The sequence below is a fragment of the Limanda limanda genome, chromosome 9 (genome assembly GCF_963576545.1).
Source record: "Limanda limanda chromosome 9, fLimLim1.1, whole genome shotgun sequence".
NCBI lineage: Eukaryota > Metazoa > Chordata > Actinopteri > Pleuronectiformes > Pleuronectidae > Limanda > Limanda limanda.
In genome coordinates, this window is record NC_083644.1 from 15955336 (window position 1) to 15973880 (window position 18545).

At 42.0% G+C, this 18545-nt stretch overlaps 1 protein-coding gene across 1 annotated transcript in view; it reads left to right on the top strand.

Moving 5' to 3' along the window:
• The window catches only part of faf1 (Fas (TNFRSF6) associated factor 1), a 59871-nt gene extending 41788 nt beyond the window's left edge, over positions 1-18083 (top strand). Inside the window, exons 14-19 of the mRNA XM_061077877.1 lie at positions 1895-2031; positions 2148-2236; positions 5444-5524; positions 6346-6423; positions 10101-10316; positions 17647-18083. Of these exons, the coding sequence (XP_060933860.1) occupies positions 1895-2031; positions 2148-2236; positions 5444-5524; positions 6346-6423; positions 10101-10316; positions 17647-17730 (685 nt within the window). The 3' untranslated portion in view covers positions 17731-18083. The remainder of the gene's footprint in view (positions 1-1894; positions 2032-2147; positions 2237-5443; positions 5525-6345; positions 6424-10100; positions 10317-17646) is intronic.
• Positions 18084-18545: the final 462 nt, after the last annotated feature.

Consider the following 18545-nt stretch of genomic DNA (forward strand, 5'->3'; position numbering starts at 1 on the left):
ACAAAAGCATGTATACATGTTATTCATAAGAGGTCAGTTTGCGTTTTAACCTCTTAACTGGTTTTAGAGAACTATATGTCATTTTCAAATCAAAACACGTCCGCGTTTGCTCTTAAACAAACTGTATAAGACACAGTGCGTTTTCAAAGCATCCGGTTCCCATACTCCCTCCCATACAGGTGCTGCTGAAAAAATTCCCTGCAGTGCTACTGTACTAGTTGGACTCATCAGCTGCTCAGTCAAGCAGCTGTCAGGTCTAACCAGTCCACTCACATCTTCTCACACGGCCTTGATGTGAAGAAATGTTATGTGACAGTCCAGGGAAACATTAACTGTTTTCGCTGTCTGGATGTGCAGCGAGGGGTTGGGAGATGGGTTGGGTGACAAATTAGAAGCTGTCAATCACATTTACCAGCGGAGCGGAGTCTTTAACTCACATTAGTTGCAAGTTCCACACAGGTGTTTCCTCTACATGCAGTTACCCCCTGAAGGTTTTTAAAAGGCCACAGGTCTGGTACGGACTAGGCTACATTCTTTACCGTGTTATGTCTTGGCTGGATGAGACTGTGATGAACTGTTCACCTCAGTTCCTGGAGTAGCTTGACTTCCTCCTGCTATCAGTGGGTTGTGTCCCTACTTGTTCTAAAGGCAGATTCACAAGTGTTTCATATACTGATACAACTTGATTGACAGCAGATATGTAAAGGGTTCAGGCTGAGTTTTCAGATTCAGCAGTTTTTATGTTGTATGATGATTTTTTTACTATGGTGGAGTGACTTCCTTTATTTTGAGTTTGAAACTAAAGCGGGTTGGTTTGTGCTTGATGGGAGATTTAGGATCGGGTTATCCTAAGTTGATGTCCATTGTTCCCTGGCCTTTCATTACAGGTTAGAGTTTCCCTGTGGGCTATTGTTATGGTCGGCCTCGGTCAAGGTCTGAACGGGGACAAATGTCAGGACAGAATGATCAGTAGGATTTAGGGTACCCAAGTTTTTCATTGCAAGACGTGGGTCATTCAGAGTTCAACATTCTGAGAAGTTTGAATCATATTCCTACAGCATCTTAAATTCTGTTCAGATGCAATCCCTTCCCCTGTTTACAATCTTTCAGTCTATCATCCACCTATTTTCGTCTCTACCAGTGTAATTATAACTTAAAAAAGTACCACAATGAGCTCAAATACGCAATTTCACAGTTTGAAAAGTCTGAAAGTAGCTGCTGTGGTTATGGCCGCGTGTTTTAATGAGTTACACCCCCCCTCTCTCAGAAAGCATCCCTTCCATCTATCTTCTTCCTCTGACCTGCTGTCCCTCCATCCATTCCATTACCTCTCTATTTTACCAGCCAGTTATTAAAGTAGATCTTATTAAAAGGCGTGAGAAAAAGCTAATCTATATTTGCATTCAGTCTATAGCAATTCATTAATATTATGACATTTACAGGGAGCTTGGCAGTGCCCCGGCTGCCTGCTACCCTTTTCCCTCTCTGAAATGTTAATTTAAAAAGTTCTGTCTTTGTAATGGAATAAGAAATCCTCTCTTGCCCTATCAATTCTGGGTGTCTGGTGAGGAATACTAATTCATCTGGGGTTCCAATTGAGATAGCATGTCACTCTGATGGAATAGGATAAGAAGGAGATATTGGTTTATAAGTCCAACGCCACAAGTTGTGTATATTTCTCTTTTCTGCTGAAAAGATGACGATCATTTCCATCCCTTAAATACGTTAAAAAATATGAATGTGTCTTTGAAGTGTTCGCATATTTTGTATGAATATCTTTTATGTTCTGTATCTTTTAAAATGCAAGCTGAAATACATGTTCGCTACTACAACAGAATTCAGGTGAATAAATAAATAAAAAAAGATATTTAAACTGGATGTCTTATTCTTCCAGACTACTCACCATGTGCACGAGGCACTTTGGAAGTGTGGTGACACAAACTATACGGACATACAAGACAGACCAGTTCCCCCTGCTCCTCGTAGTAATGGGAAAACGAACGTCCAATGAAGTTCTACATGTTATTCAAGGTAATTCCTACTTTATAAATAGTCTCATATGTATAGATATAGTTGTCTGTAATTATTGGTACAAAACTATAAAATTACACTCTGTAGCTTGTGATTGATAGTTTTGTTATCTTTAGGTAATTCGACAGTGGACGAGCTGATGATGAGGTTGATGGGAGCCATGGAGATCTTCACAGCACAACAGCAAGAGGACATCAAAGATGAGGTAAAGTCTGAACTCAATCTGGAAATTGTTGACAGGGGATTCTTCAAGATGTAGACATTTGTTTTGATTGACTTTTAATTAGGATCTAGTATAGGTTTAGTTTTGGACACAAGAAGACATCTAGTAACAACTCAAACTCAGACCATCCTCAGTCAGTTGAGCCAGTCCTTAACATCCTGCTTAAGTAATAAAACAACATGTTGGAACAGATCAGACTACATTGTTAGACTGGGTCACACGTGTTATGACAAGCAGAGTACTTAATCACTCCACCTCTTTTGCATTTATCTGTAGTTTACTGTGCGTACTACAGTCTTTGATTTTGAAAAGGTAGAAGTTTCCTATTCACTGCTGTGAAAAGGTAACACAGGTCTGCTCTGTGTCTGTCGACTGCCTCTTTGACTCCAACAGAAAGTGGACAAACACCACTGAAGGATACAATCCTCCCAAAAATACTGAGCGAAGAGTGGTGATGGTGTTTCATGTTATGGACATGAATGTGGGCCAGAATAACAGACAGCTCTCCACACTGTCAAAGTCTTTCACCTAAACCCCTTACCCATGTGTTTACCCAGCAACATCACACAAGAGGGTGTACGACACAATAAGTACTTTTGTCCAGGCAGGTTTTCTATCTGTGTTCACATAACACAACAAAGTTCTCTATTTTGTTATAATTTGAATAACTGTAGGTCAAAGATTTAGGCATTTAACTCGGTGTATAATAAACAGCCTCCTCAGAATAAGATTCAAAGAGGTCACCATGTCCTCTTTGACCTCTGTATGACCACAGTATCTGTAGATGACAGATTTCACACCGTAATAGGCACTTAACATTGTCAACCAAATTACCTCTTAAACAATACTGATGTGAGAGTCATAGCATCTCAGTTATGGGAACACTTGTTACGTAATTAATCTTAGTCACTCATACACACACACACACACACACACACGCACACACACACCCTGGGGGTTAAACATCCTCAGTTGGTTACTCACCATTAAGTGACAGTTATTGTCTCAGTGTTGTTATTATTGCTACAATTCTCTAGCATTGTTTTGGATTCACTGCTCTTGTCGCATGAAATAATCAGTAATGACAGGAAGAGATGAGAAGTATTTAGGGTATGGTTATGTGCATGTTTCAGGTCAGACTGTGTGAGTCATGAAGCTGGCTGTAGGTTCAGATTTGAGACTGGGAATCATATGAGTCCCAACGTCTTTTCTAAATTGATAACCAAAATATATAATTTTTTCTAAATATAAGCTAGTTTTCCTATAAAGCCTCTTTTTTTGTGCATCTTTCTTTTCTTACATATATTATCCCTGATTTTTTGAACACACCACCAGACAGTTTTTCTTTTAATGGCCTCTGCAGAAAATAATTTTCTTTAAAAATCCCTATATCAAGTTGATTGAGATGTGTCTGAGGATTAGGAAACGAAATTTGTTATAATATAAAGTGGGATAAGGACCCAGAAATGATGATGAAAGCATAAAGTTAAAAGTGATTATTCATGATTGTTAAACTCGACCTTGACACTGCAATAATCCCATTGTCACTGTAACAACTCTCGAAAGTTGGAGAATTTCCTTCTTCCCATGGTCCCGTCCCTCTCTCTTCTTTCTCTACTCCTTTCTTCCACCTCCACCTCTTCAAAGGCGAAGTCAGACACAAAACGCAGACGCCCACCCAACCCAGACATTCCACTTTGACACTGACTTTTGTATTGACATTGTGTCTTCAACCAACCGTCACTGACTCGCCAGTCATTCCAATGGTTGTCTGTGTTATAGCTTAGTACTTACTAACCAACTGACTACTCACAGCAGTTTTTGTGGTTTGTATCTGTCAGCGTCTAGGGCCATTCCCAGGATATTTGACTTTCATTTCATGTGAAGAATTGCCTAAACTGGCCCATGTCCCTTTTTGGGATAAACAGCTGGTTTTAGGAAAACACTGTGAATGAGAAATGCCGTGGTGTTGAGGCTAGCACCTCAGTCAAGGGCACCAAACATACATCAACCTGCATCGGGGAGCATGCACAGTCCACAGTAAAGAGGTCTCACCTGACTGTAAAGTGATAGCGAGACACTGAGCCATAGTTGTGCCCAAAATGAGATATTAACATATAAAATTAGCTTCAGGTAATAATAGCTCTAAAGGCGAATTCATAGTTTGTCCCTGTGAAGTACGTCCACCCATGTCCACTAAAGTACGCACTGACCCCTGTAGCGATGTCACATGCAGCCCAGAACTTGTGACCGTGCTGACTGAATGCCAGGATGGTCAACCCTGAAAACCATTGATTCCTAAATTCAACAGCAAATTAAAAACAACTCTGAACACTATTTGTTGTTTGTGAACAAACCTTGAGAAACCTATTGAGAAGCTACATGGTAGATTTACAATTTGCTGCATGCCCATGGTGCAAGCATACATACATTTGAAAAGGGTTTTTCATCGGGACAAAATGAGTAATATATAAGTTTCTGTGCAACTTGTTTGCGTGACTCTGGGCCAGTCCATTGAAGGGCGCCACTTTTGATCCTTTTGTCCCCCTCCACCATTCTTTTACAGTTTCCTTTCAAAGTTCTTCCATTATGCAGACCAAAAGCACAAATGTATCCTTTGCGTTTTTACTTTTGAATGCAACAATACACACTGTTCTTTTGCTTAGCCACTGCTTAGCCGCACACTAGTCCACTGATCATCACAATAAGCTTCCTTTGCCATATCCGGACTGGCACACAGCATGGTCCCTCAGAAAATAGAAAAGTAATGGCTATGCACTGTTAGCACAATGGCCACTTGTATTTGGTCCCCAGTCTTTATAAAACACTTTGTAGCCACAGCAGGTAGAGAGAGAAAGGCCGCCGGTCCCCGTCCCTCTGTACAAACAGGAAGAGTGAGGCAGAGTGAATGAGAGAGAAAGGGACGGTGAAACTGAGATGAGGAAACATAAAAGAGGCTTGTGGTCTGGTAAATGACCGCCCGGTCACAATGAATTCCCCTCTGGTGCTACTCTTTCATACCTGGTGTTTGTACGTAACCACACGCTCCATGCTGCATTTTCCCTTCCTCGGTTCTTTTTGGCTCCCACACCCATCACCTCAGCTTAGATGTTTTGTCCCAATGTGTATCCTTTATTATCTTGTTAGTTAATGGACCCACTTTCTTTTTTTTCTCCTGCCTCCACTCAGGACGAGCGCGAGGCGAGAGAGATGGTGAAGAGGGAGCAGGATGAGGCCTACCAACTGTCTTTAGAGGCGGACCGCAAGAAGGTACTTTAAAAAAAATCAAAGATGATATCTGTCCAGATTACTGGTTTTTAATATTATCTTCGTTTCCTAACATCTCTGTCAGATCCTGGTATTACAAAATGTCAAGTAAAACCAAAAGTTTACAGTATTTCTGTGCTCTTGAGTTAGGTGCATTATATTTAATGTCATATGTACACAATCTAAGTTCAACAAGAACTTTGGGGTTTAACAAAAAAAAATACTTTTACTGTAATTTTAGGTTATTTTAGTTAAAATGGTAACCACATCTATTTTATCACTGAAATAATTTATCATGCTAACAACCCTTTTATCATATTTATCCGAGTTAGCTGTTATTGCCTCCAACAACGAGGTTTAGTGGAATTTCCATTGATTTCTCTCAGAATTCATAGATCTTAATGAAATATCTTGCATGTTTAGAGGACTGGAAAAAACATCTGGATCTAGTAAATGTAAAATTGGTTTCATAAGGGGACTGTTTGGCCTTGGCAGAGGTTAGAACGCCATTCTGGCATTACTTCTGGATTTAATGCCATTGAGTGCCAAAATCGTATTGATTCAAAATCTATGACCATTATTTGTGTATCTACAAAGCTGCTTGTTTTAGCTTTCATTTGCAGTGGTCCTGACACAGTGAAAATGGAGGGGTAGTTTGAATCCCACTTTGATTATCAGCTGTTCAGTACTTAAAACTGCAATTCACAGAAAATCCTGTTTATTGGTTCACTGTCCACAACAAGTCATCAAAGCGAAGGAAATACCTTTGGGCAACAGTCATCAGCCTCTTCTTGGTTTGATTCTGGTTCTGCTGTTATTTTTAGAGAGAAGCCCAAGAGCGAGAAGAGGCTGAGCAAATTCGTCTGGAACAGATGAGAAAGGAGGAGGAGGATGAGAAGGAGGTGAGAACTCAGCCACACACATCACACTCACAGTTTTCAAATTTGTCAAATTAATTTTACATCGTGATCAGGGGCTCAGGCTGATTCATTTTTGCCAGCGCACAGTGGATGTGCCATCGTTCAGTCATTATTTATCCGCCTTGCTGTCACTTCACAATAATGAGTCAATTAGATCATGGTTTTGGTGCAGCCTGCCAGTCAGTGGAGCGTGTGCAGAGTGGATGAACAGGCTCACAGCCATGGAACAAGAATGAAATATCCTAATTACAGTGAGGCCCATCCCTGCCAGTGTCAACTGACATACACACAGTTATTGTTCTATTTAACTGCTGTACATTGGTATAGCACGTATTCGCATATTGAAACCTAGCAAAACAAAAGACTGAGGCAGTTCATGTACACAACGTGCACAACCCAAGCAAACACACACATTCACTGGAAAACAACTATTGTGTGTGAAGAGGGGGTGAACACGGTCACACACACACACACACACACACACACACAGTCTGACACACTGTCACGCATGCAGGAAAACACTAATCGTCTGTGTGGACAGCACCATTGTTGTTATACAGTCTATATTAATACAGTGTAGTCCTGGCTGATGGTTGTTTACTCAACAGCACAGAGCCTCGGGCACTGAGAGGTATTGGGTGACCCGGCTCACTCAGGTGATTTGTCTCTTTTCCGTTAAACAGACGACAACAATAGAGCCTTGGACCAGGGGCCGTCTTAATTATATCACTGTTGTCCATTAACCAAACTGTGTGCACGCTGGTTTATTCCACTGAAGAAAGGCCACCATGGCCTACTTATATCAGTTTTCTCTGCCCAAGAACCATCGTTTCTATGGTGTCATCTGCCAACACACTGCTGGGATATTCATTAATATATCACATTGGCAACTGGAGTTTTTAAACTTGAAACAGGAAGTGAATACAACTTCACCTGTGTACACAAGTACCTCCACAGGTTCACAGATACACAGACAGAAAATCAAATCAAAGTAAAGTATTTCTGTTTTGATTGTTGTTTTTGATATAAATTTTGGTGCATCACTGTGCAATCACAATAAAGGCATTAAATTGCAAAATAATATAATCCATATAGGAATCCCAAAAAAATTACAATTTAGTATTTACTGCTTGAATCTGTTTATCTTTATTTGCATGAGATAGAAACCTGATAATGTGTGATATTATTATATGAGATTAAAATGCAGCTCTTCCATCTAAACATTCAAGAGGATACTGCTTTTTTGATCCATCCTTTCTATAACATAATTTTTTATAATACTTTGTGGCTGTTTTTTATTGTGGACAGATTACTTGTGATGAGAAGACAGATCCAATCAAAGGCCGCAGACATTTTGTTGCTTTAATTTAATGTTTTTAAGTACCCAATCCCAATTGTTGTTGGACTGAATCTGAAAACTTCAACACAATGCATCTGTTTTGAACCTATCGTAATACTTATTTGTTGTTTATAGTTTTCCTACGAGGTAGTAACCTGGAAGTGAATATGAAAAAAAAAAAGAAAACTACAGACAACAATAACACTAGTTGCCACCAGAGAGAAAACAATGCTAGAGGGAACGAGTTCTCTGTGAATTTGCGCCTTTGTGCAGAGAAGAGCGGCGGTGGGTGGGGTGCGCATGTGTTTCATGTACCTGTGTGGGTTGACTATTTACCTCCTTCAGAGGGGTCTTAGCATACAGTTGTGTGACTGTCAGGTGCACCTCCTCCCCCCAACCCGTCCCCATCATCTGTTTGCTTTCTGTGGTTAGTGGCGTGGAGCCGGAGAGGCAGATAAATGGACGGATAGATGCATCTGATTGTTTGCGCGGAGCAGCCGGGCCCCAGGGCTCAACAAGACGTGTGTCCTGTTGTTTCTTTAGGGACGCTACCTCTCACTTGTGTGGGTGTATATGCTTGCGTCTGTGGTTGACAGTCCGTCTGCATTTATATGTCCACCACCACACACACACTCCTTCCAGTTATGTGTGTGTGTTAGTTTTGTCCCTGGGGGTGCCTTTAACTCAAGTCAGCATCAGCTCTTACACCTGAGGGAGCTGATGGCGGAGTGGCACGCGCCCTACCCTGCCCACCCCAACACCCGAAGCTGCTAATGAGCTACTGTTGTACACTCTTATGAAATATAATTGCATTATGGTGTGTAAATAAAGCCGGGGCGTGTTGTCACAGCATATGCTCCCAGGCTGGCCAAACAGGAACAACAAGCTGGGGGGAGGAGGAGGCGAGGGGCAGGAGCAGAGCGAGTAGGAAAGGCTCGGGGGAGTCGCTGAGGCTCGGATTTTCAGAACACAGGAGAGCTGATTAGCTTTGCTGTGTTGGATGACAGTTGATGGTTGTCTTTGTGCCACGTAAACCACCCTCATGATTGGGTGTAAACACTATAGACAATTTTAGGGTCCGTAAGATAATGTATTAGCTCTTATGATACAAGACTTGAAAGTATCTGCGATAATCAGCAGGCTCAGTCTCAGATTCCCCCTCACTGAGCAGCAGTATAAGGCAGCATGAGAAAGAGAGCGAGGAGCACACTTGGCTGTTTTGAACGTATTGAAATGCTACTTGGCAACCTTCTGGGTGACACCAGGCTTCAGGGAACAGGGTGAGACGCAGGACAACTAATTTAATAATATTCTCTGGACACGAAGTTGCTTTAATTAACGTGAGGCAACAGTGCTGCAATCAGACTCTGGGAGCAACTCGTTGGCTTCTCCTTCGTACTTATTTGGATAGTGTGTCATCATCTTCATCGCTGCCAGTGTTACCGTCGAGCCTTTGGTTTAAATTTTCTATAAACAAGAGAGAGAGAGAGACAGGGCTTCGTTTTTATAATAACACTTCACCAAATCTCTTGATTTTTTTTTTTCTTGCATTGGGGAGGACTGTGTATAAGCTTCCTGGCTTCACTCCTTTCCTGCACTAATCCATTTAGTTTTATTGTAATGTGTCTATTATAGGGAACAAATGTGATGTAAAACCAACACAGAGAAATGGGTTGTAGAGAGGTGCTGTTGTGTAAAGCTAAATTAGAATAATGTATTTATTAAGTAGGAATTTGTCCTTGTTTTCATCAATGTCTCACTAATATTATTGGTTTGATTATCATTTATTCCATTTAATTTCTATTACTCAATTAATAAAAAGCCTACATAAAAAATATTTTATTGAAATAAATTAACTCATTTGTCATTTATTAATTTGATTAATCTAAATGTTATTCATTTAAGTTATATATCATATTATTATTCATAGTCTCCTGTGAACAAAAGATTAAAAAACTATCAGGAACTTTTGTATTGCAAATAGGCTTAACAAAAAGCACTGCAGCTCCAGTGATGACAGCTGCACCTCACTGGCACCTGTATGTAAACATTCAGTCAACAATGAGAGGCTCTATGTATAGAGCATTTGTTCTGCTGTGTATTGTTACTGTGCAGAGACTAGAATATGGATCATGTTGTGAAGTGAAGAAACACAACTCCTACAGTTAGAGGAATTTCAACAGATTTCTTGTGATGAACAAAATAGAAATCTGCCCAACTCGCGTGAGATAATAATTATGTTATTAACAGTAATGAGTATCCAAAATGATCATGTGCTGGTCTGACCACTATACTGCATTTGTCCCACCCTTTCTTCCAGGCAATCCGCTTGTCATTGGAGAAGACGCTACCGCCAGAGCCCATCGATGAGTCTGGAGAGCAAATCAGCAAACTGCGAATTCGCACACCAAGCGGCGAGTTTCTGGAAAGGCGTTTCCTAGGCAGCTGTCGGCTCCAGGTCCTTTTTGACTTTGTCGCATCCAAGGGGTATCCCTTCGATGGGTTCAAGCTCCTCACCACCTTCCCTCGTAGAAATGTAAGTGGAATATCAGATGCACACAAGCCCCAGAATCACCCTCTTATGCTCATATACATTCATACCAGCAGTGAAAATGTTGCAAAGACCAACAAATAATCTTGTGGAGGGGTGACAACTTTTTTTTTTTAGCCAAGATGGGAATTGAATTATCCAGTTGTTAATTCTGTGCTAACCTTCATAACAGTTCTCTGCTCCCACACACAAGCTCTAAACTCATCCTTGGCAGAGAAAAGCAGCGGCAGGTTATAAAGCCTTGTTATCCATCCACCTGCGCGCACGTAATATTCAGTGAATATTAATTAGGAATCAGTCCGTTGTGAATTCAGTACACTGTGAATGTGTGAGGATACAGTTGTCAGCACTGACAGTAGTATTCTCTGTGGCTCTTCTGCTGACGCGCGGCAGCACTCACTCAGCTACAGCCCGTCATTTGAGGGTTGGTCGGCGCGCTCGCTGGTAACGAGCTAATGAGCACTGTTTTAACTACCAGTTTAATTAGCCATGCTGCTGGAAACAAAAATGGGATTTCCATTAATCAAGAGAAGAGTGTGGAGGAGTGGGTGGTGGTGGTTGTATAGTGGTGTGTGTGTGTGTGTGTGTAGGCTTGCCCAGGCAGTGTGCCATCGCAGTCTGTAGAGACCGCTGGGGCACAAACACCTCAAACTAACACACACATTAACATGTAGCTCACACTCTTCGTTTCGTCACAATCACACACTTCAACACATGCACAAATATTTTCAAGCAAACAAATGCCCCGCTCACAACTTTGTCACTTAAAGGATTCACAGTTGTCTCTTTATAATCAAGAGTAAACATGTGTTGGAGACAGAGATAAAGATGTGTCTGCATCGCAGATGAAATTCCAGCAAAAACAGGATGGGAGGATTAGAGGAGGAGAGGAGAGGGAAGAAGGATGGCGACTTCAGAACTATTGTGGAAAAGAGAACAGAGAAGACAGAAGCTTAAACAAAGAGAAGATTTAATCAGAGAAACAGTCTGAAAGAGAAAAGGATAGAGAAGACAAGTGGAGAAGATATTAAAAAAGATGATAGGAGATAATTCCAGAAAACAGAAAGGCGAGAGATTTGGGGGGAAGCGAGAAGTGAAGCAGCTCAATGGAAGTGCCAGTATGAGGCTGTGAACACAGGCCCCTGTCTAATCCCCCAGCTCTGTGTTGTAATTAAAAGAGAGGGAGCATAGAAAGCCTCCATCCCGTCCAGACGCTCTCACTGTTGCTCTGCCAGGATCAGAGGATAGAGGATAGACCACTATTGCATTTGTAATACTGCACAACTGTTGAAACCTTCTTTCCCTTTTCGAGTTTTCTGTGGCTTTGTGGAGTGTCACTCTTTCTTTTGTGATTTCCCTCCTCGTCAGCCCGCTTTATTTCATTTCTACTGGTTCAGCAGGAACACAGATCAGTGGATCTTCACAATCCAACCTGAGAACATCACGTGAAGTTTATTCAAATACTCTGGTCTAAAACTACAACATTATTAACCAGGAAAAAATTATGCATTGTGAATCTGTACATCTGGGAACATTAGTTAATTATCATTAAAGATAAAACATCAGAAGCAGTTCTCCTATGTGTGATTCATGCCGTTCCCCACCTTCCTGTAGTTTAGCCAATAAGTGTCGATTAGTCTCTAAAATTTGGACTCCGTCGTTTCCTCAACATTTGGTATCAGTGGCTTATCTCTTCAGCACTACAGCAGGCCTTACACTGGCATCATTTGTACTAGGCTTAGCCGTGCTCAGGGAACTAACCCTTTCTCCGTTTCTATGATTGTCAGCGACTTTGAGGAGGGGGGGGGGGGTCTAGTGTTTCAGTTTTCAGCTTTTCATTCAAGAATGTCCTCCTTTCTCTCTGATACGTGTCACGCTCAAACCACGGCTCGAAGGCCTGAGGGTCTTCTTCTTCCCTCAGCTCGCGGTGAAAATGTTTAGACTGCCGTTATAATAATCGGCAATGGGCTCTTCCTGCCCGGCTGCTCGTAGACACCCAAACACTGTCCACCCGGCGTATTATTTTCCCTTTACAGTGATACTGTACTCTATTTCACCTTCGCTTAATCCTTCTTCCAGCTCCACGAGCGAGTTTGCAAAATTGATTCTTAGACATAACCCGAGATGCAACAAAAATAAACAGTGGCATAGAAGAAGCCGAAATATATTTTACATCTGTTGCACTGGCGTGTTTTGCTTTTCTTCTCCCACTATCTGACAAGTAGTTTTCACAGGAAGAAGGAAGATAGTTTATTTTGAAAGTAGTTTCTTTCAGAGAATCCGGAGGACTGTTATAATGATAAATCCACTCGTTCACAAAGATGTGTGACCCCACACTTCATCTCTGAAGCTGGAATCGTTTTAGGCCACGTACACAGACCAGTGTCTCACTCGGTCAAAGTCTCCCTGCACTCCAAAACGTTTTTTGCTTATTTTTGCTGCATAAATGTGTAGAGTTCTAAAAAAGAAGATCCACACACCTGAAGATCCCAATAATTATTTATTTTCCAGTGAGTCACCATCTTAAATACCCATTATCCATGATGAACAAATCCTGTAATGTTTCATGAAAAAAGATTGCATATCAAAAATATTGTAAAAATAAATAGCTAATTCATGTCACATCAATAGTTGGTATTCCAACTCCATAACAGGTTCTAGCTAAATAGCTGAAATATATACTAAACATTAGAGGTGTCTCCGTCTAATTATCTGTTCTATGGGGAGAGTCGGTAACACCATGGATCTTCTTTCAGAGGGATTTTAAGAGAAAAATCTAGAATCGTTATCAAGAGAAAAGTGTCAGTGAAAATGTAATTCTTAAATGGCAGCTTCAACTCTGCGTATCTTTTCTAACATTTTGCCATGTTTTGTTGATCCAGAATCCAGCAAAAGAGTTTTGTACTGGATGCGCGTGTTGGTCGGATTTCCTTGTACGTGCACAGTTTGACACCAGGAGGCTGTTTTTACAATCTACTCTGCTGAAGTCTTGAATTTGAACACCTGTACGTACAAGCAGGGTTTTGAGGAACCAGTAGAAATGTGAAAAACTTTCCATGCGATCAATCAAAGCAAAGATTTTTTAAATAACTTAAAACCCATTCAGAGCTTGAATCTTTCTATGTTAAAAGCTGCTTGTTTGAGTTTTTCCCCTGAGGGTCCCAGCCCCCCCCTCAGCCCTCTTCCCTGCAGCTTTCCCTCCCTCCGTCTCCTTTTTCCCTCCTCTTTCCGTCTCTTGCTGCCTCTGCACCTCCCTGCTTACACAGTACCCGTCCCTTCCACTTATACTTTCTTTTTGTTGCACAGTCTTTGTGCATCCTCATTTTTTTTCCCACTTACGCCACATTTAAATATATTTAAGCATAAACTACCCTCTCTTTATTTTCTCTCACTTCACTTGCTCTCTCATTTACTTCTCCTCTCCGTTCCCCGTTTTTCTGTTTTTCCCCTTCCTTTCCTCCCTCCGCCCCCCCCCTCCCCTCCTCAAAGCTGTGCGGTGCCTTTCTGTCTTTGAAGTACCGTATTCGGCTCTGTTCTTTTCTGTTCTGTTCACGCCCCGGCGCTACGTGCTGTCAACGCTCCTGGCAGCAGATAATGATCTCCCACTGCTTTTGTAATTGGCCAAATAAACACTTGACAACACTAGTTTAAAACAGACAAGTTATTTGGTTTTAATTAACATAGTAGGGCCTGTAATGGCTTCATTAAAAATGCGTTATTTCAGCTGCACGTTTGATTATATTGGAAGCGGACATCTCGAGGGCCCTGTGTTTATTTTCCCTTTCTTTTCTTTCACGGCCGAGCGCTGCTTAGTGTCGCCTCCTCTGTTATATCAGTGTGTTTTATTCATTTGAATCAAGTGGCTTTACAATTGTGGTATTAATTCTCAAACTTCACCTTTAGTGCTAATGGTGTGTTTTTTATAACCGTGGGGAAATTTAATAACGCCAAACACACAAGGCTGATTATTTTATGTCGTACAATTTCTCATAAATAGAAAAAGATAAATTATTTAAGATTGCTGAGCAGCACCATCTGTCTTTTTTATTCATTCCAATTTTAAATTTACTGCCTCTCCTCATCGTTTTCTCTCTCCTTTCAAGATGGAGGCCGACCCCGAGTTGGGTTCTGCTCGTGTTTTTTTCCTGTTAAAGGGAAGTTTTTCCTCTCGTCAAGTTCTCGCTCTATAATAATGTTAAGTCTCCACCATATGATGTTAAGTGGCGTAAGATAATGTGTGTCGTGATTCGGTGTCGACACAAATAAGGCTGAGTTTTTTGGCGCCGAGCTTCAGTTCAGTTAAATTTTTTTTGTTCATTTATGTGTTTTTAATTAACCAGCAAACCTTTTATTTTTCCACAAATGCTATTTCATCAGATGAAAATCTCTCGAAATGAATTTCATCTTCTAAATTAGTCAGACACTTCCCTAATTCAGCTGATTGATTTGATCTAAATTGGCTGATGGAAATGATATTGACTCAAGGTTAAAGACAAACTGCAAGCAGAGAGCTAGATTGTGTCTGTCTTATGTATGTATGTATGCATGGCTGTGTAGGCACAGGAGGAGAGAATATGGCTTAGGCAGAGCAGAGGAAAAACAACAGCTTTGTTTGTTGACAGATGCCTCCATGCTTATGGTCTGTTAATTGGATAACAATGTAAACAATCACCGATGGCGCCCGTCTCCTGTGTCAGTGTGGCATCTTGTTTCCCTACTTTCCTCTTCAGAGTCAGATGCTGCTCTCCCCCCGTCGTCTCTCCCTGGTGCACGGCGAGCAGAAACTCTCATCCCAATTTCAGTCACAGCACACGCGCGCTTATATGTCGTCCACATACACACACCTGCTCCACCCCAAAGCCTCATTTACTCCTACCTGATGCTGTGGTGTCATAGCAGCCTGTCGGGTTCATTAGCATGGCAGCCATTTGCGACGCGCTGCTCCTGAGGTGGGAAAAGGAACCCAGCAGCCCCGCTGGTCGTTTTCCCCACCGTAAGGAAGGAATATGTTTGCAGCAAACACACACACACACACACACTCATCAAAACACACACGCACCATTTTACCTCTCTTCATGGCGTCTCGCTCCCTGCTGTGCTATGAGGCAGTTGACTAGGTGATGGGCATGAGGTTGATGAGGCAGCCCCTCCCTGCCAGCACGGGGCTCCCAAGGACCCCGCTGAGAAGTCAAGAGTCTAAATGACACGTTGAAATGAGGATCAGCAGAAGACGTGTAGTCAAAGTGCGCGCGCGGTGACATTTCCAAACACCCTTGGGAGATGGATAGTTTGCCGGATGCTGATATATCCTCCGCACCTTTCCTTTATTCAATATTTTTTTGTTGTTGTCACCCTTGTCTCACAGTCTTTGACTTGTCTCAACCTAACACAAGCTTCTATTTGTAGATTGTTTTGATTATTTTAAATGTTTTCTGGTATCACAGTTTTCTCCTAAATAACAGTTTTTCTGCAGGTAACATGGACTATTATTATTACCATTTTATATATTGTTCAAAGTTCAGATGACATTTGCTAAATGTTTCCTTAGAAGCTCAAATTTAACTAATATCTAAATTAGAGGTCTTGGGTATCGAGCGAGATTTACACTTTTCATACCCGATGGTTCAGACACCGAAAAGACTGATAGGACACAAAAGGAGAATGTAGGTGAAGCTGTTTTTTTGCTTCATGTTCAGAGTTCAGACTTCTCACTGCGCTTGTTGTGAGGTCGACCTTCAGTGCGCCCGGCTTGCCCTCCGACCTTCTGTGTCAGGTACAGCGAGCTGGTTAATTATCCCACCATGAGGTTAGAATAGGATCCCTAATCAGAGGGGTTGACGCAGCAGTCACCAGATAAGCCCTGGACACATCTCGGTGTCACACCACCTCGCCCATTCAGCCCAGGTGTTAGATTGGCCCGATGTAACACAACCCTGCCGGTGATTAGCTCACATAAGCTAAGAGGCCCACAGGGGTGGCTGGTGTCAGGGAGCGAGTCAGATTGTCCTGTTTTTAAAAAAAAAAACAAAAAAAAACGCAGGTCAGACCTCCTTCGTGTCGGTTAACTCAATCAGCTCCGTTGTGGGTGGTACTGAATTATTCCTCTGCTCTTAGACAATCGCTGCTGTTCCGAGTGCTGAAAACAGATCAATGTTTCTCTCCTCTGCACCATCAGCCATGTCTCTGTTTGACCTGTGTCACAGAGGAAATCAGTCACTATTAGTCCTCGGAAATGTCTCTCTCTTTCTCGATATCTCTCACACATACACACACACACTGAAGAGCTTTTATAGCACACACACACACACACACACACACACACACACACACACTCACACACACACACACACACACACAAACCCTCTCCTGTCCTGTAGCCTTCATCAGTTTGTTCTGGATCGGAGCCTCTTCATGAAAACAGAGCTGATGTTCCTCTCAGGGAAACCAAGCTCCAGCTGCTCAGATTACTGCCTATATGTTGTTTTTAAAAACAATGTTAGAATAATACACACTCTCTTACACCGTCTGGTTTTTCCGTCCCATGTTCACACTCACAGGAATAAATCTGTAAATGTATTTGAAAAAGTTCAGATAATATGACTCAGCTGACTTCAAAACGTTAGCTTTTTCCTGTGGAATCTTCCATAACCTGTTGTCTACCAGAGTTGCTGCTGCTTGAACTACAGTTTTTAAATTGATTCACTAGCAGGATGGACCCATTACATTTTGGAGCAGATCCAAATAAATCAGTGGATGCCAGGGATGTTTTATTCACTCTCTTTATCATTGGGTGATGGGAAGTCTTTTTTTTTCAATTTTGTGAATTTCTCAAGAAATACTGCCGAGATATTTGTCAAAAATTCAGGCATGTTTAGAAGGCTTATATCTATGAAAAGTTTTTTCCCATATGTGATGTTTATTCAGTTACTTTACAGTAAAAACTATAGTTAATACTCCTTACCACTGTATCAGAGAATGGATCACGTAATGAGAGCCGTTTGCTGGACATGTATCTCAATATGCAATATGGTGTTAATGTGGCCGGTAGCCTTGGCGAAGGTATGTGCTCTCTGCATTCAAAACATTTACTGGTTGCATCTTCTCAAATGTGAGAATATAATAATTCTCTGCTTAATATCTTTGTGCGTTATATCTTTGTGTGTTGGTTGAACTAAAAGAGTTTTGAAATTGACAGTTAATTACATGTCCGATTCATCAATAATGGAAATAACCATCCGTTGCAGTTGGAGCCTCAAACCACTTTTTCTGTGACGGTCTAATGTTGTCCCTGTACTTCACCGTTGCCTCCTCTCAGATCACCCAGCTGGAGCCAGGCTCAACTCTGCTGGAGGCCAAGTTGTTTCCCCAGGAGACGCTCTTCCTTGAGGCTAAAGAATAGGAACTGTCCCTCTGCCCGCTGAGAGGACCCACTCATTGACTGACTGATGAACTGGCTGGACACACAGTAGTCACCGAGCATGACCCCCAGCCCCACCCTCTCTCCCCCCAGTCTCGGCCTACAGTACACACACACACACACACTTATACACAGCGATGACATATACACAAATACACTGGCATGCACATCCAGTGACACACAAGTGCGAGTAAGCCTCCCTGCCCTCGGCCTGGTCGTGCTACACGATGACCTGGTGTACACGTGTTGCACAGAGGAGCAAAGACAGCATCACAAGCACACAGCCAAATAATCACCTTACCCCCCCTCCCCACATCTCTCTCTCTCTCTCTCTCTCTCTCTCTCTCTCTCTCTCTCTCTCTCTCTCTCTCTCTCTCTCTCTCTCTCTCTCTCTCCCCCCCCCCCCCCCAAACTCCTTTGACACACTACACAAATTCATCTTCCCAACTGCTGTCATGGTTTTCTCTCACAACACACACACACACACACTAACAGTAAAATAACATTGTTGAGAGACACAAGAAACCCCCCCGCCCCGCCCCCCTCTCAAAAAACAAGGACTTGGCCCCCCCTTCGTTTTACACATTCAACGCACCAAGGCTGCTTTTTTTAGAACATGGTTTTTGTGTTTGAAATTTAAAAAATAAAACAAAAAAAGTATTAAAAAAGTGAAATAACAGCAAGAAAAGATGTTGCCCTGCAGAAATCTCATATCCACCTGTACTGACCCCGTTCTCCTCCCCCCCCCAACTCCTTCTCCTTTGCACCCATCCTTTCCTTTCCCTTGCACCCCCGCC